At 35.7% G+C, this 22384-nt stretch overlaps 1 protein-coding gene across 1 annotated transcript in view; it reads left to right on the forward strand.

Moving 5' to 3' along the window:
- LOC132551801 (uncharacterized) overlaps nt 1-16045 on the forward strand; it is a 49678-nt gene extending 33633 nt beyond the window's left edge. The window contains exons 3-13 of the mRNA XM_060215945.1: nt 1431-1673; nt 1956-2222; nt 8463-8608; nt 8949-9057; nt 9298-9410; nt 9947-10187; nt 10680-11312; nt 12131-12287; nt 14097-14174; nt 15269-15334; nt 15925-16045. Coding sequence (XP_060071928.1) covers nt 1431-1673; nt 1956-2222; nt 8463-8608; nt 8949-9057; nt 9298-9410; nt 9947-10187; nt 10680-11312; nt 12131-12287; nt 14097-14174; nt 15269-15334; nt 15925-16045 — 2174 coding nt within the window. The remainder of the gene's footprint in view (nt 1-1430; nt 1674-1955; nt 2223-8462; nt 8609-8948; nt 9058-9297; nt 9411-9946; nt 10188-10679; nt 11313-12130; nt 12288-14096; nt 14175-15268; nt 15335-15924) is intronic.
- The last annotated feature ends 6339 nt before the right edge of the window (nt 16046-22384 follow it).

The following is a 22384-nucleotide window of genomic DNA, read 5'->3' on the forward strand; positions in this document are numbered from 1 at the left end:
ATGGTCATTTTTAAGTTTAACAGTAATAATTGGAACAGGACCATTATGAAACTGCGAAATGTATTTGCTATTATGGAGATGTATCAATTCAACGCTATTCTACAAAAGACTCATTGCACTGGAATTCTTTGGTTGGCCGGCTACCCTGTGAAACGACTTATCTAGATGTCGATTTTATTAAAATGCATCTTAGTCGTTGATATACAACTCACCTAAAGACTTTTGGCACATCATGAAACAAACACTCGTGTAGGATTACTTTTAGTAAAGTACTATTTAGATTAACAATGAGGTATTGAAGTTAAGAGAGCATATGTGATGCTTCCATAGCAATTCTGTGGGTCTTTGTTTTTTCTGTGCCTTGTTTCCACCCTTGACGCCCTCTTAGACACCTGGCTTCATGTTATCCCGACTGTTATCAGTATGTTAAACCCTGAACAAACAATTTCCAGAAGTTACCTTATTTGTATACCTCTTCTCTGGTTTTCAGAAATATGTAATGTTGCCAGATTAACAATACACACGAAGAAAACGAATTCAACTTACCATCATAAGACACGTAACAGCATCACTTCATATAGAATCAGTATCAGACACATGTACAACTGGTCTATTTATTATAACAATAAAATTACAGACATAAAACACACACGTCTGTGTCATCTGGCTGTATCAAGTAAACACGATATAACACAGTGTATAGAGTAACATAAATAAGGATACATCGCTGATCGCGTGTTCGGAGGGTATCCCTGTGTCTGTTGTATGGAATTCTGTTTGGATATTTAGACGGAATGTTTTGGTTCCCTTGGGATGTATGTATTCCAGGTTTTTTTTTAATGATCAGACTTCTGTAGAATTGAACTCCCACGTTACGGTTTCGGGATTGCCATAGCTGTTTGTCACGCATTTAGGTGTGAATAAGGCAAAGACGGCTCGTTTTTGTGCTCAGTTTTTACTGGTGTGTGTAATACTTGTATCTGTAATATACACTGCAGGTCTGTTTGATATAACCAATCCCACCATTTACTTGTACTGTTATGATTTTTAGTAGATAATTTGTCGTTATTGAAATACAGTGAAGTTTCAAGATAAATATCACGATTGAATATTGTATTTAAGACAAGGATATTTGATGATTTCAATATGGCAGAGGAACACTGAACAAGGAATTTTAATAAAATTTGCTTTCTTGATGAAATATTTTTCATTCAGAGATTAAAGCAAATTCATCTGTACCTCTCATCTCGTGTGGTTCACAGAATTAGAAATTTAATATCATATCAGAATATTGAAGAGAAACCAATGTTCTCCTTTATCCTGTTGAAAAGGATCTACCATCGATAAAATGCGAGGTATTTATAGAATGGTATTTATGAACATTAAGAGAAGCCAACATTTCACTCACTATAATTGCTTTGTTGTTTCAGCGGCCTATGAAAAGTTATTTAATCGAATTCCAAACCACGTGGTGACTTTTGAACATAAACGGAAAATTCCGGATCTGACAGTGGAAGATTGTGCTCGTCGATGTATATTAGAAGTGAACTTCCGTTGCCAGGGATTCGATTATGAAGTTCGCCAAAGGAACTGTTGGCTGTCTGACCTGACACCTAAAGATTCCGGCGGAGTAATTATCCTGCCAGGGACGGACTTTTACGAAAGAATATCAAGTAAGAATAATTGTCAAATTTCTACCAAATACTGCAATCGTTAAACTACGTATAGCTGGTAGTTTTCATGGGCCAAAAGTTTGAATTATATTTCAACTAATTATAATTTTGCGATCTGGATGTAAAATGACATCTTACACAAAAGGTTCTCATTATTTCACGGATTATGTGACTGGATATCACACAATAATATTATTTATAGTCGACTATCATTAGCACTCACTAGCTGCAAGACACTGGTTAAACTACTGCTTAATGATTCCCTTGATCTGTTTATTTCAGATGGTCCCATGGAAAAGTTTGTAAATTTTGGATATGGAACTTTACAGCAAATTGAAGGAATTCAAGTTTACAACAAAATCATACTTGGCGTTACGTTGGACGCATGCGCGCAGTTGTGTTTGGCGGAAACTTCCTTCCGATGTTACAGTTTTGACTATGTTTTTAATGATGATTCGTGTCACATGAGTCAGTATATAGCAGCGAATGTGCACGGGGTCAGTACGTCTTTCTCTGAAGATTTCAAGTCAATGCATTTTGAACTCAAAGGTAAGATTTAAATTCAAAATTGAACATTTGAAAATAGGTTCCACAACAGTAAAATGTTTTCATGGCGAGTATTTCAAGCTTTATTTTAAATTCATTGATACCCTTGCTAATATTTAGTAATCTTGCACATAAACAGTTTGGTTAGATAACAAATAAAACCAAAATTCAATAATATTCTTTCAAAGTAAAATTGGTCCAGTGGTCGACGAAGTCTGCTAACCCTGCAACAGTGAGTTGCAATGTTCTGTATGAAAGTGACCAACGGTTTTTAGGAGAGGAATTAATTATACAAATTGGACACCATCCTGCATTCCTTAACCACAAGAATGTTTTTTCATCTCGAGAGCTGTCAATAAGGCGTTGAATCTTTTACCGAAATGAATTCTTGCTTGCTAGAGAACAAAATGCAATCAATGATAACCTGCCACTACACCATGACAGAGAATGTATCAGTGTATTGACGCTTTTACAATACTCCTTAATTGAAATTACCAACATGAATTCATAATCAGAAACCTCATTCATAAAGGCGAGTGGTTGCAAGGTTCCTGTTGCCGTATAATTCGTGTTGCAGCCCCTTTTAACTGACCCACTAATAGTTCATACAATGGTGGTATGACCTCAGCTATATAGAAGTTAAACCAAAATTATACGAATTGTGAAATAATTTAAACCTTTCATTTAATCATTGCATGTTTTAAGATAATTCTAAGCGTTTTAAATTCCCGAAACTATACATATGTAGATATGAAGATGTTCTACATTGTACAGACATGCATTGTTAAACTTATATTGATGAATGCTTTAGTTTCAACAATAATACAGTTCCTAGATCCTCCATTTTGTAACACTTATATACTATATAACAATTTTGAGTGGGAAATCATGTTTATATCTATTACATTCCAAGATGCGGACGGCTTTCTTATTATCATGGTTACAAAATCATTACTTCCCTAATCAAGAATAAGGCAAGTTAAACGGAACGAGTGATAACAATCAGCTTTAGGTCACGCTCTTTCTGTTGCTAATTGAACTGATTATCATGTCATTAACACGACGTAGGACCATATCAGGTATCATTATAGGGAAGGACGAGGTATCATGGAGAGCGACTCCTTGATGCCGAAAGAACCCAATATTGAACGTCGGTTTGTGATTGGACAGGTCATGCTGGAATTCGGATTAACATATCTGGGGTACTTATGCATCAGTTACTTTGTCATATATAGAACCTTCCGTATTGACAATACAGATTGTATAACTAACCATCACACAATAGTTGTAACCAAGTGACACTTCATTTTGACTTATATTGAAACAATAAAATGGTTGATCAGTAAATAAAGCGGGAAGATGAGCAATTAAATGGCTAAAGTATAAGACAAAGTTTTTCCCTTTTCGGGATGAATCGTCCGTTTAAATTGGTATACATGATTATAGACGTTATTAAGCCAGTCTACGATACACTGGATAGCGATATAAACTATATAAACACCATCTGTATTACCTCTGGACGAGACTACCAAACACAGCAGAAATATACTCTATTTAGTGGTCGATATGTAATAAAGTATATTAAACATTAAAGAAACACGTGATCCAGTGCGATTGCTCTACTGATTGATCGTTATTTTATAAAATCATGAATAAAAAGTGTAGTGTATTAGAAAACGTTAATATTAAACTGTTAATGGTGGGAGAAATTGTCTTTACATCTATACTTTGTTAAGATTAAAATGACATATAGTAACGTGTTAAAAACCAATTCATTCAGTACATTAAGCTAGGTATTTGATTCAAAGATTCAGGTATTGGCAATATGAGTGTACAGAACACAAACGAGTAAATAGCACATTGTAACTTTAGAATCGTTAGATCAAGGTTATCAGTAAAAGCCATTATTTAAGAAATCGAAAAGCCTATTATGGTGACAAAGGACAACACGGTTAACTGTCGGCAAACAACACATGCAGATTAAGTAGAAAAGTAAAACGGGTATTCATGTAAACAATGCATGCATAATGACGTTCTGCAGGTGAAAAGTATTGGATGTAGGATGGGATCAGCTTTTTGCGTTAGAAAGCGTATAAATGAACCGTTTCCGTTGACAAAAGAAAACCTTTTATTTAAGAAGACGACATAGGAAGACGAAGACCATGGCGCAGTTAAACACACTAGATTGTTTGTACGCCGTTGTTAGAGAGCTCCTCCAGACGCAGCGTTAGACAGGCTCCGGGACTTGCCTACCTTTAAGGTTCGACAGAACCACGTTTATCTCCTAATTAAGTCTACAAAAACGAGGTCCTGCGGCAGTGCATTCCACTAATTTGGCGTAGAACTCGTCAAAGTGCTTTCTCATGTGCAGGAAATCATGTCTTGGGGCATTCATTTGTAAAATATATATAAGCAAGCGAAGAAAGCATCAGGAGACGTCACCAGGATTCAAGAATCTACTCGTCCATATAAGCTAAAAGCGATTCGGCTTGTTATTGGCCACCTAGCTGCAACACTTATCGCAGAGAAACGTGTCTGCAGTCCAGAGCGTGTGATGTGGTGATGTTGTGTATTATTCCCTTCCAAAATGAACTTGTTCATCTGTTCATCTCCTCCGAACAAGTTGTTAAAATAACGTCCGAGTCAGCTTTTCATTGTGCAATACTGAAAACACAATTAGACTCAAACGTAAGGTTAAACAATTCAACGATGTAATAATTCACAGAAAATCGTATATTGAATACCGTATTTTTCACATTAAATTTTATGATGAAAATATAAACGAAGTTTTCGGCGATTGAAAATAATAATAGTCTGTGTAAACCCTATATTTCTAATCGAAAGATGTGTAGGGGGCAGTATACGTGTTTTTATGCATATGCTGGAGATTAGATCATGATTGGTTTCAACATGAGACGAAGATACTTATTTAAGCATGGATCAAGTTTGAATTTCAGTTGGATTGTTGTCTGCACGAAAGACATATTTCATGAATATGTATGAGACATAAGGGAAATATTGCAAAAACGTTTTGTGTCTACTTGGCCTTTGTTCCTGAGTAGAACAGATACACTTTCCTCCACCGATATAAAAAGCTCACTAATTATTTCGAAACCAACACTTTATGTGGTTTATAGTTTTCAATGGCCAGGTCATACATAACAGCAGTGAGTAATAAAGGGACGTTTGATTAGAATGCGTTGTAATTAGCAAATGAGCAAGCTATGTCGGCAATCTCCTGAGATATTCCCCGTTTATGATCAATGGCCTATTGTAATTTATCATTTCCATAGTATCTTACATAGACGTACATACCCTGTCCTATACATCAGTATAGACAGTGTCATATTTCAAACACCGATATCAAGACAGCAAAGAGTACCACCACATCACTGAAAATTTCAAAATAGATACAACCAATAATTGACTTATTATTAACGTTTGGTCGTTTTTAGAAAGAAAAATACTTCGGCAAGCTCTTCAATGGAGTTAGGAAGTGAAATTTTCGATGCCAATAAAACTTTGATTAATGATGTAGTGAAGGAAGAGTTCTGTTCTACAAAATCAACGTTGGTGGTTTGTTCACAGAGCTCTATATCTACACTGATCAAACTTTAACTTAAAGAGACCAAAATGATTTTTATCTGTACAAATTGATGATATTTGTCAAAAATCGCTAAATATTGCTAAACATCACAAACATATGTTTGATGTCAGCCTTTTTGTTTTTTTATTGTAATTTGTCATAATAAAACTGGAGATTCTACCACCTACACCCGAAGGTCATTAAACTCGCTTTAAGGCTCGGCGATTCTATCCGATAAGTAGCCTTGCATTCGAGGCAACAAAAGACCCAGACATGCAAGCGTTAGGCTTTTTAATCTACAATCAGTGCCCAGAATTTATTTACATCAAGAATTGAAAATTTAACACTGTTTGGGTACAGCAGAGGCTTTAGAGAGCTTTGATAGGTACCACAAACCTGTGTTAAAATGGTCGTATTTTTTATGGAGAGGACTTTAAAATATTCCGTCTCGTCATTCATAAGCGGGGAACAGTGCGTAATCTTGATGTGATGATAGTTTTGTTAAAATCATGTTTCAAAATTTTGCAAGTCGATTCCTTCTTATACATGTTATATTTAGTGTGTTCTAGATTTAGAGAAGGGAGATAACTCCTGATCACTATCATCTCATAGGAGCGGCAGCAGCTGGAGCAGCAATGTGATTTATAGATAACGAAAGTGTAGAAAACGAGGTTCATTTTTATTACGTCGGCAAAGCTGCTGAATGCATTTAGTGTATTGAAAATATTACAAGTAAAAACAAAATAATGATCTATCACTTTTAAAGTACATGTTAATGTTCGCTTATTTATTTTATGAAAATGGATTGTAGTCATGTTGAAAAGCAAAGCCAATACATATATAACACATCGCTCTTGCACTGCTGCTTCACTGATGTGTACACTAGTTGTGAATAGCAACCTTGGGAAGAACAATACACAGAAGGTTAAAAGTTCATTATCAAATGTACTCCGTGCCGTTTTGAAGAACAACATATCATCCAAACATTTTTGTCTCATGGTGTTTGATCAACGCACAGTTGAATGTTTCTGACTTTTTCCTACAATTATGCCCCAAATTCTTTAAAGTTGTCTTTTCCTTTGCCTTATCTCGTATATATTCGTTTCGTTTTTATGATACGCTGTCGTAATTTGTTATTCCCCGTCATACTGATGAGACTGATGATGAAATTGATTACGAGGACGTGTGTGAACTGGAATGTGAAATTAAGGCAACATGAGACTTTTTCTCGCGATAACCAAATGAGTTTGATCTTACGAAGGATTCCTTTTCTACGAAGATGAAGCTTTATAGTAATACAATTTGTTTCAACACACTCTCAATATCGATAGTTCCTTCGAAAAATGATTTTGATAAAATACATTTCATGGTGGCTCAGTAGTGCAGGGAATTAAAATGATAAACAGTTCATCTGCAGTGGATTGTCCCTGATGTCAAATAAATACTTACAATGAAAATGGAAAAAAAGGGGTGAAACTTGAATGCATCGTCTGAGGAATAAATAACATTGGAAACATGGAAAGAGAATTACAATTCAAATTTACAAATGAAAAGGAGAATGTAACATAACAGTTTATCCTTGTGTCTCATATGAGTATCTATTTGCAAAAAGTTTATATTGCAGTGAATAGCCTAGCCTCATATACAATCTCAACACAAACATTGAGAACTGAAACCCACATTAAATAAAATTATCAACCATGTTCGAAAGTTGACACTGCAGATCAAAACAAATTATTTCATCTGAAATCAAATTATAAAATGCAAATAATATCATATTTCTATTTGAGAATTTAAACACCGCATGATGACGAAACAACTATACCGTTTATAGATAGCAACTCCTCTATGAGAATGTGTTGATCCCAGAAGTATTGTGCGTCGAAGCGCGATAAATTAATTATATCGATACTATATCGATCAGCTGTAACCATAGATTTAGTCTTCTATGTGATTCCATTCGTTCAAATCTAGCCTTATTCCTGTAACATCATGGTTAGCTTTTCTTACTATAGAGCTACTGTATTCTACAGGATTGAATAAAAGACACATATCTAGATAGAGCTAAACGGTGAAGTTAATTGCATCATACAGTTATGTTGTCCTTATTGTAACCGATGATAATGGCCTTAATGTTAAAGGTATGAGACGAATGAAGAAAACCCAAAGCAATCGAAAGAAATGTCAAAATCTAGATGGGGAGGTGAACTAGCCCCATAATTATTTATTTTCATTATTTTCATGTATTTATTTCATACCTAGTTTTAGAGGAACGTCAAACGCTTATGTAAGAAAGCATTCAAAGATGTAATAAGTATCTCTTTGGTGTGATTATCATTTTATAAAACCATCAGTGGTATACCGTTTATGGATTGTACAATGTTGATTACATCCAAGTTTGATCGATGTGATGATCTGTAGGTACTTGGTATCTTTCACATCTCCTGAAATCCTGGTTGTGTAGCATGTGTGTTTTTCATGGTTGCAACACATGAAACATCTCCCCTTCTAATCGTAGTTGAAGAATCTTAGTACTATATGACAATTAATAGTCGAATATATATTACTTTCCTGAACAGAACGTTGAACAGAACTGGATTTCTAAGGCAGTCGATTTTTATTTATCTATTTTTACAATCAACATTTGTTCCCGACAGAGGAATACCTGGAGATGTTTTACCCTACGCCGTACTCCGCCGTTCTTGGTAACAACGAAAAAACATTCAAGCGGGTGACGCCAAACAACTGTGCAAGAAAATGTCTACAGGAAAGCGATTTCGTGTGTCGCTCCTTCGACTATCAGGTATGCTTGTTTGTGTGATAAGTGTGTTGTCTATGGTTGATTAGAATCTCGGGCAGTGATTTTCTATATTCCCGTTTGCTGTCACTGAGAGTCTGCTCGGGTAACGTAAGACCTTTTCTACAATAGACCGTCTGCTGGAAATAAGTCTTTCAAGATATATTTCAGTGCGATGCTAGATGCTAGAACCAAATTAAATGTCACTCATGTTTTTCTTTCATCTTGAAATAAACCAGAACAAACACGCTACTACCCTCAATGTGACTTCAGATGAATTATCAGCGAGGAAGACAAAATATACACGAATCTTCAATTTTTTTTACTGATAATCTGTTCTTTGCAGATTCAAGATGGCACATGCTTGCTCGGCACCAAGACGGGAAGTGACGTTGGCGGATTGATAAGTCATGGATTTGCACAAGTACATCACTTCGAAATGAAACCTTTCTTAGGTAAATCTATTTCATTTCAATTGAGCATAGATTGTAGAAAACGTCAGAAAATGCTGGTAAATATTTTGTCGTTTATAGTGTCAAAACTCCACCTTAAAAGGCTTTGTGTAGACTAGCATTATAGTGTCATAATGATGATGTTAATCTTGAAATAAATCTCTGATGTCCATTATCCCAAAATATTGGTTGAGGGTGATGTTGATTACTTTATAAGCCTTTGAAATCCTGTTCTGTTTACAGATTGTGGAGGAGTCTTTTACGCATCCGAGGGTAACTTCGCCTCTCCCAATTGGCCAAGGAACTATTACCACAATATGGAATGTTCTTGGCAAATCACGGTCCCGAAATTTCGTGTAAGACATCTGTTGTTTCTCATAAACTTAAAGATAATCCACAAAAATAGTATACGGATACATACATATCACAACAGAAAATAGCTAAACAGAGAGAAAAATGTGTTTTCAGTTTAAATTTTGCACCTTAAAAATTACAACGAATGAGATATTTATAGAAAACCATTTTAAACCGGAAAGATATGTAGATAATATTAATGATTTATTATATATATATAAAAGATCAGTGTTTAAGTTATATACAATGTTTATAAGCTATTACTCTGAGACATGGTTTTAAAGTGTGTCTTTTCATTACCCCATTGTCTTTATTGCAACAACCTATATTCACAACATTTATTTGTAACGAGTCAAAGATGTTTATTTTTCATTTTTGTATGACTGCTGTTCTCTTTGCGTTAATTTTTTTACTTTATACAAAAGCTCTCGGGTGGTTTTCAAATAAATATGAACTATACGAACCTAGGTCTCTTACTGAGGATTGCCTCCATCATCATATTGATATTACTTCATTAAAGATTCATCTTCTCTTTCAGATTATAAAATTAGAATTTTCTCATTTCGACCTTGGTCGTCATGATAATGATGAATGTGAGGAAGCTGACGATAAACTCGTGATAATCGATAAGGCCGATGTTGACCTTGATCATCGTCGCAAGGTCATGTGCAGTGTACCGAAGCAGAGTTCCTACATTAGTTTATCGAACAGTTTAAATGTCACATTTATTTCTAACGCATTCCAGGATGCCATGGGCTTCCGAGTTTTCTTCCATACAGGTAAGTTATTTCTAGCTAACATTCTTAACCTTTTACAAAATTCCAAAAATCAGAATGACAAACAATAATTAAATGTTTTTGTTTCTGGAATGGAAGTCACTTGTCTACCTTTAAATTTCTATGATAGGGTCTGAATGTTTCAAGATGTTTGTGCACGATTGCGTATAATCAAAGTATTAAAGGAGAGATGCTCAGAAGAATGTTTAGTTCGCAGTCATTTCGTCACATCGTATGTTAAGCAAGTAATGTGACAATATAAAAAATTGACCTTTCACGAAACAGCGATATAACAACGATACTACTAGATAGACACATCAACAATGTTAAAATGAAGACCATTTTCCAAAACAATCTGATCCGCGTCCTTATTCTTAATAATTTGCCGTTTGTCACTTGTCAGTTTACACATAAGTTCCAATATAAGTATCGATAATATGTATAATAGTTATGTTTAATAATAAGATACCGTTCATTTAATCAATCACTTGACAGATTGGCCCTGTGGAGGAACACTAACTGAGGATAATGGAATGATTTCCTCGCCAAACTGGCCAAACAACTACGCTCCTTCCACGTCTTGTCAGTGGAAGATTGTGGCTCCCAAAGGAGCCAAAATATACCTCAACTTTCTCTCAATGGATTTAGAGAGACATATGAATGGACCTTGCCGATTAGCATACGACCTCATAGAGGTTTTCGACGGCGATTCAGACTCGTCTCCGACATTAGGAATTTATTGTGGACGCCGTAACAAAAAGACAGTTACGTCATCAAATGATGTATTGTTTATCACATTCCATACGGACGACAGGGTTCAAAGGAAGGGCTTCCACGCAGTGTACAAATTTATTCATATCCCTACGCCTACCACTTCCATCCCATCATCCATTGACCAAACTACCTCACATCCCTCCTCCCAAGAAACAAGTGCCTCAGTAGACTCTAGCCAGGAGACCACTGGTCATTACAATGTGTCTTACAACACAACCCCATCTTCATCTGTGTCAGAAAATAATAAAACAGTCATCACCCTTGGTTTAGCAGCCATGTTTATTGAGCCGAGGCGGCGCCCCTCACCAACAGAAAAGTCAGTCGAAGAAGCACTAATAGTTACCACAGAAACGGGTAAGTATGGAAATTCTGTCATCATCATCAATGGTCATCATGTAACATGTGAAAACTATATAAAAAAAATACGATAAAACCCCATATTAGTAGTGATTTTTATCAATGACCAATTTATGTCCTTGTGTAGTTCTTCTCTTTAGTTCTATGACGGATTATTGGAAATAGCGAACGTGAATTACGAGTTATCAACTTTCTTCTTACAATGTCGCTTTTCTGACTAAACATCAATATGTTAACTCCATTTACTAACGGCTGCATGAATTGTTGATCCATTTGACAACCAATCCCCCATCAATTACAGCGATTCATTCCAAATTATGCAAATTTAACGTGGCGATATCGAGTTAGGGACATTAAACATGCAACACAACATTAATAGCAATACTCGATAGTGAGTACTGCTTGTTCAATGGTAACAGTATATTGATATATATGTAAAAATTCCAATACTTTTGATGTGAATAATCTTGATCAGTCATTGAAAATGCATGGTTGTTTATAACCAACATGGCATGCCTCTTCCGTACCATATATTGAGTAAGGTTTAACTTTTTAACATTTATCTCTTCAAAGTTTATATTTGTAAGATTTAATCCTTTGTATTAGGTTTATATCTGTAAAAACTATCTTTTTATGAGATTTGTCCATGCCAGTGAGATCTATTTTTAATAAAAATCTTTGTTATATTTAGTAGCCATGAGTAAGAGCTATCTCCTGCGATTTATTTATGTAGCATTTATTCTTCTAGGTAAGAGGATTATCTTTGTAAGATTTTCTATGACTAATATTTATCTCTGATTTTATTATCATTTCAGGAGAAAAGTTTGATGATTATGATGTCACACATGAGATCCCGGAAGTTGTGACGATAGAACCGGATTTACGTCACGTCATCCTCATTCTCGTCATTACTTTCTTCGTCCTCTTTATGACCCTCCTTGTCATTTTAATCGTCGTTTGTCGACATTACAGGTAAAGATATATAAATATGTTTGTAAATCTCAATTGAAGTTCATTTCTGGATAGACTGAATTTATCGAAGGGCTTATCAAAACAGATCACAGAGACCTTGCAAAGTGTGCCGAAATGTATAATTCATTCTGTTTGCACATGCGCATGTTTCATTAACTAAAGGTAACATGATTAATACTGTTTTTAATACCTATTATATACCTTGTTTAAAATCATCTCCCCATACAATGTGCAGTCAAACAATGTTCAATCCTTCTAGGACTTGCCAGAATGCAAAGCGAAAATAAGAGCAGAAAAATGCATTTCGGCGAAAGGTGTCATTCATTTCAACAATCTGATTAGATCTAAACACCGCTGATAGACTTCAATCATAAAGGCATTTACATCACTTATTGTATACATCACCTTCCTCGTTAAAACAAATATAAATTCAGATGGCGTATAACATATTTGCACTCGAAAGTAAATAAAATACAAATCGATACTTTGTTTCGTGTTGGCACGTCTTCGCTAACTCTTTGACCAAGATATGAGAGGCGATAGGAACAACGATTATCATGGGATCAACACAGCTGATGGAAACCACATTAATACATACATGGCAACCAGGTTACATCTAACAAATGGCCACATGGAAGACAACATCATGAAATGTCATAATTAGTGGGTAATTGATCTAATACATACGCGTACAAGGCACGTTTTTATGGGATGTAGGCTGAGTTATGGAGCAGCTTAATGTGGAATGGTCGCACCTGGCGTGCTGGCGGCACGAACTCGCCAAGGCAATAACAAACACTTGTTTGATGGGGCGGCCTTCAAAGTCATAATGGTCAGTTCCAATCAGATGATTTTATCAATGTATCATTCAAAATTAACTTTGTCGGTCGTAAACTTTATGTTAATGTTCAATAACAGAAAAAAAATGAAGGGAAAGATACGATACAACAACCACACTTTGTTTGATATCAAATATTGGAAGTCGTCTATAGGTTTTCTTCTGTCTACCTGTTAATATGTCAGCAGATTTAACTCGATAGTGTATCCATTGCTTTCGGAACTCCTCATTAGTCTTTATTTTCAATCGTTAGCATTGTATTTATATCTGATGACGTGTTTTGTTTCGCCAGTTAGATATGGCTGTGTATTCACGCATCGAAGATCCTCTGAGGAGGAAGAGCACCGGTTAATTGCGCTTTATTTCTGTGCGAGTTGGTCTTAGACGCCACCTTGTAGATACCACATGCTAGACTGAAGGAATCATCGGTTTAGCACGCCGTGTAATGGGACACTATATGTCAATTATTGTCACCCGAAAAGTCGCTATCAGTATCACGTATATGCCAGTTCATGTAGCAGCGATATAAGGAAAAAAGTGTAGCAAGCGATGATCCGGAAATTTGCAATCTACGTATACGATATAAGGATGTTTAATGACATTTTACCGCCAAATCAAATACTTATTTAAGGACATTAGGTCCCCTTCTGATTAAAACAGTATCATTAACGCTATAGATGTAAATTATTTCCAAAATAAATTTATGATGGAAACGTATTAAGAACGACATGTGATTCTCCGTATGTTAGTGACAATTTTCACTACACCTTTCCATGTAGTAACAATTCCCATTATTCGTGTTGATTTCAATAAAACTATCTTGTAACTAATGAAGAAATTTTAAACGCACGGTTTAAAAAATGTCTCCATTACCATATTTCAGACGGTTAAAAATAGTCCTGTTTTGTTTGCTTTGATTTCTATTTCTGACTGTCATTTTGAACAATTGTGTTTCTCTGGTCATTTTGCAGGAAAAGAATTCCTAAGAGGCGAAACGTGACCAACTTTCCTTTCACAGAAGAGAGTGTATCACTCTATGACAAAGACAAGTAAGTATTATAACGAAGCGAACAATAATAGATAGCAGTACAAGTAGTTATATGTATAAAACGTTGTTTGATTATAAAATAGTTTGTGTAGAATATAACAGGCCTTTAGTTGTAACAGATTCCCGACAATAGGAACATTAGAGTTAACACTAGATACAGCAGACACAACCTTTAACAGTGTCTGAAGGACGGTCACTTCGTCCCTAAACTGTCATAAGTTTATCACTTAGTGTAATGAAACTTACATCGGCAATTCCCCAGATATCATTTTATCGTCACGTGTCGTCGCTTGAGGTGGCTTATATGCATTTCCTTCACGTCAAATATCTTGCAAGATAGTAATCTAAATCAGATGCACATTTACATTATCATCCTTATTTCTTGGTTTTAAATATGTAAGATTGTTAGTGTAAAATCGTTGTAGTGGTGCTATTGTTTGTTGTGTGGTAGTTTTTACCTAAATAACCCTCGAGTAATTGTAATGAATCGAACTATTTATTTGTGAATTATGTAATCACTCGGAAAGATAGCCGTTTATCCCTGAAGCACTGGCCCTGTGTTACAACAACACCAGTCTCCGTGTATATTGTAACACCGACGTTCATAACATTAAAGCTAAGTAACACTGGCCGTCAAAATACACGAGAAGTATTGGATTGAAATATTAATGATAAAAATAACAGTTTTACGGGATAGGCTTCGTTTACACAGCCAATGGATGTTTTTATCAAATGGTGTCGTGACTCTACAACACACTGCTGGAACTACTGATATTTTGACAGCAATGGCAGTATTTGATATAGCGTCATAATAGCATTAGCTATTAAATACTTCAATTTTAAATTCAAAATTCTATAAAATCTATGCTTCATTTTAAGCCTTCTGCACTTTCCAGATTTCAGTTTGCGATATTTTAAGAGTTAGTATAGTCACAATTAGAGTCACAATAACGCTCACGTGACCAAATCGTGTTATACTTTCACAACAGTTATTGCACTCTCCTTACATTGCAAAGTGAGGATGTCTGTCATCTAACACTCTCAGGTTCGAGGTGTATCTAATTCCTGTTCAAATGATGTTTTTTTTTTTTTCAGTAATGCGAATGACCAAGCCGATAGAGGGCAGGATGATGACTCCGATATCAATTTACCACAACCAAGGTACGGTACAGATATAGTACAGATATAATACAGATGACTCATGTGTGTTAAGCAGGTTAACAGGTATTGGGTCCTGTCTATACTACTAAAGACACACACACGTAAAAACAAAATACATGTGGTATGAAACTGGAATTTTTCTTCCGAGTGGTGATGCATCTGCTGTAGACTTGATTAGTATCCAGTGAATACCTAACTACACATTCTACAATTAATGTCGATGAAACATTATCTTATGATGTCAGTATTGCATGTTTTTCCGATAACCGCTTCTTGATGTGATTTCCTGATATATATTAGATAGGCTTCCTAACCTTCACAAGAGTCTCTATTGATAACGTAGAATTGCTGACCAGCTGAGTTGCTCACTTAAGCCTCATCCGGGTTTTTTTTACCGTTTAATTGGTGTGGATTTTGGAGAAAAGCTTGAAATCATTACTAATTATCTGTTCCAGAAAACGCCTCTTTTATGATATCGTTTGTAGACAGAATTCAAACCCACGGGAATAATTTCATTTTCACATATTTTCTGTAATAATTAGTCATCGAACTCGTATTTCCATTCCTGAAAATGTATCTTTCTATTACAGCCCGTGTGATCCTCCACCGGATGTGACCTTTTGTAACCCTTTGTATGAACAGAGAACATCACAGTCGGTTACAGCCCAGACTAACACCGAAAGTACAGAAAGCAATTCCAGTACATGTTGATAGGAACTACTGTTACTCCTAACTCTATATTATTGAACAAGTCCGGAAGGAGAGTGTGGTTTTCGTGTAATATTTACACGTCCTACAATGGATCCATTCACCTGAGTAACAGTTCTTCAAACAACACACCAACATAGACTGACGTTAACTACATACATATGGTTACTAGTAACAAATTGGGATCGGGTGAAAACTTGTTTAATTAAGCTTTCAAAACAACAGTGGCAGAAATGTGAGGTTTAAAAAAGGAAATTTAACAAATCATGATTACCTATATTTATGCCTGTGAACAAAATAGCCAAATAAAGACAGAGAAAATCGGTGTAAAATGAATGGCTAAGGTATTGTACTAGAAAGTGTTATATTCCTTATGTGTGTCCAAGGAAAACATGTTCCAACTAATTAAATTGTTTACAAAGGATATTTCTAGCGACACACTCTACATAGTTAATGTCAACCACGTGCAGCTGATTATAAATAATCGTTATGTTATTCAAGACATTTGCACCAAAAGTTACCAAACCTTTCAAAACGTAAATACTGTCCATTTATTTTTATATCCTTCACATCCATTAGTCATTAACAAGCCCGTGTTCTTACACATATAAAAATAACAAAATTTGCTTGTGTATGTACAAAGCACCTGTTACTGTCAAATCATAGCTGATCATATGACATGTATTTCAGTTTATTATCCATTTGCATACTCACTGTCGTCAAACTAAGATGAAAATCGAGTCTATGTTGTGTTTGTCCTTTCTGTTTTGTTTTAGAATATAGAAATACGCTGAAGAGAACTGTTTAATAATGTCACTAATGAGGTATGTAGTAGCCATGAATCTAATCCTTCATTTATCAAGTATTAACCGGTGAAGAATACATTGGATAATTGAGATTTGTCGATGTTTATTGTGACAGTATCAGATGAGGCTTATTCTGCTGTGACCTAATATTTACACTCTTCCAGGGGTCACGGACCAGTACATTAACTCTATTACTGTTTTTGAAGAAGAAGTGATAGAATGTAAATGGTGACTTTAGTATGTACATTTGTGAACATGGTTTACAGAGGAACACTAACGCGACTTTAAGCGATTATTTTGTAACTTCTGAAAATTAGCAAACGAGAGTGAAAGAAATGCCATATACTCAACCATGAGTTTGTGTGACAAGTTTCTACCAAAAGGAATGTATCCACATGTGTTTTATTTACGAAATCGGTTGGCTCTTTAGGTTCGATCTGTAATGAAATGCCACAAATTTATATACACAGCAGACATTTCAAATATATCTCGAAATATTATAATTTACAAATTGAAATAAGTCATTAAAGGGTAATGATCTTTAAAGCATTAATTTAATATGAATCATATAAGAAATAAATGGGGAAAAAACAACAACAATTGCGAACTACTTTTTGCGTGTTTTGATTTCCGTGAATATGTGAAGCGCCCTTTCCGGTCAAAGTTCACCGTGTTCAGCCAATCAAAACGCATTTAGTTTTTAATCCGCTTGTGATTTAAACTGTTTTGTTTGAACATCAGTTGTAATGACTTTTTACCGTCTTGATTAGATATTGAAGTTATGATTTAGTACTTTCATGATTGAATACTAAAATAAGGGTGAAATGCTGAAGTTATTATTAGATATAACACGTGTCATTATATAATACAGTATAACAATCAATTAACACAGCAATCGTGAAATTGATTACAAACTTCAAAAGCGTAATTAAAATTTTATAAATATGATTAAATACTTGAAAAGAATAAATATTACATTTGTGATCAGATATAAAAATCGATGATTAAATAAATTTATCGAATTGGACCATTTATTGTAGGAGATTTATATTCAGTATAAGCTAATTCACCGAGAACATGAACAATTACACGCAATGAAAAACATATATTTTAATTCAAACAGAATCATTATATAACAAAATAACGTCCGAGACAGTGGGGTCTACAGGAGGGAGGAGCGTTCGCGTAAAGGTATTAATAACAATTTTATCTCTTTTACAACAATTGTGAATCAAGTTATTTCAACCGATAGTAATCACTCTTGATGGCGCGATTGGAGGCGCTCGAGTTGTCTTAATGTTAGAGGAAATTAGAGTACCCGGGGAAACCCCACGTAGTCGGACAGGTGTCCCCATATCTTTTCACGTCCGTTTGGTGAAACAAACCTCGGACGTCTAGCTAAAAACAGTGCTATAAGACCATCCAGGTGTTAGTCTGGGATACACAGACGTAAATGAGGAGGATTTCTTGAAATGACGGGCTACAGTATTACATGTCTGTGTTACCCACAGGAAATAAATAATGTAATGAAAATTCGCGAATGTTAGTTGGTGAAGTTAAGGACCAGCGTGAAATTAATACATCTACGGTCAGTACAGGAATGTAGAATTTGAAGTCAGAGGGAATGAAAATGCTAATAGTACTATTACGTACACGTGTGTTTTAAATTAGTAGTAGTGATTGGTTGTGTCATGACACCAGTTTGTGACAATGGTTGGTTTTACAGACAATAACTTACCTGGAGTATCGTTATATACACTCAACTGTAGATAATATAGAAATGTTTGTTTTCAATTGTTTTAACTTGTTTGTACGGTTGAATGTTTAACTGTCACTTATAATGAAGTAAATGTAATATGTACATATGTGTTTGTATACATTGATGTTGAACATGAAATGGAAACAATTAAAGACTACATTTTCATTTAATAATCAGTCGGTTAATTGTGTTTGTTTTTGTACACTTACCTCCTTGATCAAGATGGCGATGTCACAGAAACATGGGGAATGTTGGTTTTTCAACACTTACCTCCTTGATCAAGATGGCGATGTCACAGAAACATGGGGAATGTTGGTTTTTCAACACTTACCTCCTTGATCAAGATGGCGATGTCACAGAAACTTGGGGAATGTTGGTTTTTCACGGAACAGATGACCACACGTTTTACCAGCGTGATGGAATAACCCGCACCAGCACGCAGATGTACGCGTCCTAATCTTGTGTGCCAAACGCAACCAATGTAAGGAAGGGTATCACAGGAGACAATAAGGTCATTACCTCCCCTATAGTATATCAGTATCACAGGAGACAATAAGGTCATTACCTCCCCTATAGTATATCAGTATCACAGGAGACAGCAAGGTCATTACCTCCCCTATAGTATATCAGTATCACAGGAGACAGCAAGGTCATTACCTCCTCTATAGTATATCAGTACCACAGGGGACTGTAACAGGGTCATTACCTCCCCTATAGTATATCAGTATCACAGGGTACTGTAACAAGGTCATTATCTCCCCTATAGTATATCAGTATCACAGGAGACAGCAAGGTCATTACCTCCCCTATAGTATATCAGTATCACAGGAGACAGCAAGGTCATTACCTCCCCTATAGTATATCAGTATCACAGGGTACTGTAACAAGGTCATTATCTCCCCTATAGTATATCAGTATCACAGGAGACAGCAAGGTCATTACCTCCCCTATAGTATATCAGTATCACAGGAGACAGCAAGGTCATTACCTCCCCTATAGTATATCAGTATCACAGGAGACAGCAAGGTCATTACCTCCTCTATAGTATATCAGTACCACAGGGGACTGTAACAGGGTCATTACCTCCCCTATAGTATATCAGTACCACAGGGGAATGTAACAATTTCATTACCTCCCCTATAGTATATCAGTACCACAGGGGACTGTAACAGGGTCATTACCTCCCCTATAGTATATCAGTACCACAGGGGAATGTAACAATTTCATTACCTCCCCTATAGTATATCAGTACCACAGGGGACTGTAACAGGGTCATTACCTCCCCTATAGTATATCAGTATCACAGGAGACTGTAACAATTTCATTACCTCCCCTATAGTATATCAGTACCACAGGGGACTGTAACAGGGTCATTACCTCCCCTATAGTATATCAGTATCACAGGAGACTGTAACAATTTCATTACCTCCCCTATAGTATATCAGTATCACAGGAGACAGCAAGGTCATTACCTCCCCTATAGTATATCAGTATCACAGGAGACAGCAAGGTCATTACCTCCTCTATAGTATATCAGTACCACAGGGGACTGTAACAGGGTCATTACCTCCCCTATAGTATATCAGTACCACAGGGGAATGTAACAATTTCATTACCTCCCCTATAGTATATCAGTACCACAGGGGACTGTAACAGGGTCATTACCTCCCCTATAGTATATCAGTACCACAGGGGAATGTAACAATTTCATTACCTCCCCTATAGTATATCAGTACCACAGGGGACTGTAACAGGGTCATTACCTCCCCTATAGTATATCAGTATCACAGGAGACTGTAACAATTTCATTACCTCCCCTATAGTATATCAGTACCACAGGGGACTGTAACAGGGTCATTACCTCCCCTATAGTATATCAGTATCACAGGAGACTGTAACAAGGTCATTACCTCCCCTTTCTATCTTAACCTGTGTATGTTATCTCACACCATATTTATTGTTTATCCATACCCATACACACGTGTATTATTGGTGACAGCCATATCTATTGGACGCGGCATTGATATTCGACTAAACCATGATATGTGACCCCGAACTACTTTCACCACGCGCGACTGCTTTCATCGTTTGTTGTCCATCATCAACATGGCTGACAGTGACGATCTGTCACTCTTGCCAGCGGTCAAGATCGGTGATGCGGTAAAACTGTGTGGAGTGGGAAAGGGGACAGTAATTGCTAAATGCAGTAATTTTGGTTTCCTAATCTAGTTCTGATAAAAGTGATTCCTCGAAATTACACGCCATCTTAATCTTGTCTGCATTCACATTTTTCCGCAAGGAAACACTTCTCTTTTCCGAAATAAAATCTAGTTCCAATTTTTTTTTAATTTAACAATTTGTGCAATTTTGTAATATGTTTCAATGAACTAATGTTACTTGATGTTTCCAAACAAGATTACTGAATGAATAAGTATTTGGCTTCAAAAATATCGATTTTGTCTTTTTTTGCATATTAATGAGCCAATCAGACAACCTACGATGTATTCTTACGCGAAAGTGTCAATGGCGGCGAAACAATGTTGTACACAATATATATATATTTTTACGTTAAAAGGTTATTGTAGAAAGAAGTTCTACAACTCGACATGGCAAATGATTATCACCGTTATCAAACTCTCGTTAGTTAATTTTCTCGAGGCTTTTCTAAATTTGAAAATTAACCAACTCGAGATAGATAACGATGATAATCAACTGCCACTCGTTGCAGAACCTCTTTATAGTATATCAGTATCACAGGGGACTGTATAAAGCAGTATCAGGGGATGGTAGCAAAGTCCTATCTCTCACATAGTGTATATCACTTTCACATAAAAACTTACCGGAAGTAAGTTTGATTTGAGGTGCAATAAATGATTTCTGTGCCCATAACAGTATGACGTCATTATTGTGGAAGCCTTGACGGTTCAACGTCGAAATGGCTGTTCTATTTCACAGATTACACTTTCGATATCCAAAAAGTTATTATAATTTAAATCAAGTTACAACCGGCAAAAGACATCAACATGGTATGTAATGCTATTATAACCTTCCACTGGGGGCTGTTACGTGTACATACTTCTTGTCACAGTAAATCAGCTTATGGCTTGATATCCACAAACATCCCAGGAGAGCTATTCTATTTTTTAAAGGCAAAAGACGTCAAATTGAACCATATTTTATATTCAACTGCTTGCACATACAGGTATGCCCTCTAGTGCAGTACCATGGCGGTAGTGGTAGAGGGGAAGTAACTCGGAATAACTCTTCCAGAAGTTTCCGTGTAGAAAACGAATCGGTTAAACTTATGACTAACATAGCTAGTGATTTTTTTCTGAATCTATGTTAAAATGTTTTTCAATGTGTTCTTTAGTAACTTTTTGAGCCATGACTATATTGTTCCCAACCAAAACTGCAAATTAAAAAAAGAAAATATGAAAGATTATTGAAAAAAAACCCACCAAACAATAAACTATCCGCCAAAACCGATCAGATACAGAAATAAAAAAAAAAAAAAATAAAATAAAACTTATTTGTATATGTATCTAATCTATTGGTGATTATAAATTACATCCCAACGATGATGGTACTGTTGTGAGGGAGAGTTGTTTAGTCTCTTGTACACCTGCAATAAGACTCGTTTGAATTTTCGTATGGGTCAGATCATCTGAGAGGAGACCCAGTTTCCAGAATACGTTTCTTGTTCTTAGTAATGCACACTTCTTGGAAACTGTCGGTAATAATATTATTTCCAATAAAATAGGTATTGACAAACAATGA

This window comes from Ylistrum balloti, unplaced genomic scaffold (genome assembly GCF_031769215.1).
Source record: "Ylistrum balloti isolate Yb309-2 unplaced genomic scaffold, AGI_CSIRO_Ybal_v1 Utg370214, whole genome shotgun sequence".
NCBI classification, from domain to species: domain Eukaryota; kingdom Metazoa; phylum Mollusca; class Bivalvia; order Pectinida; family Pectinidae; genus Ylistrum; species Ylistrum balloti.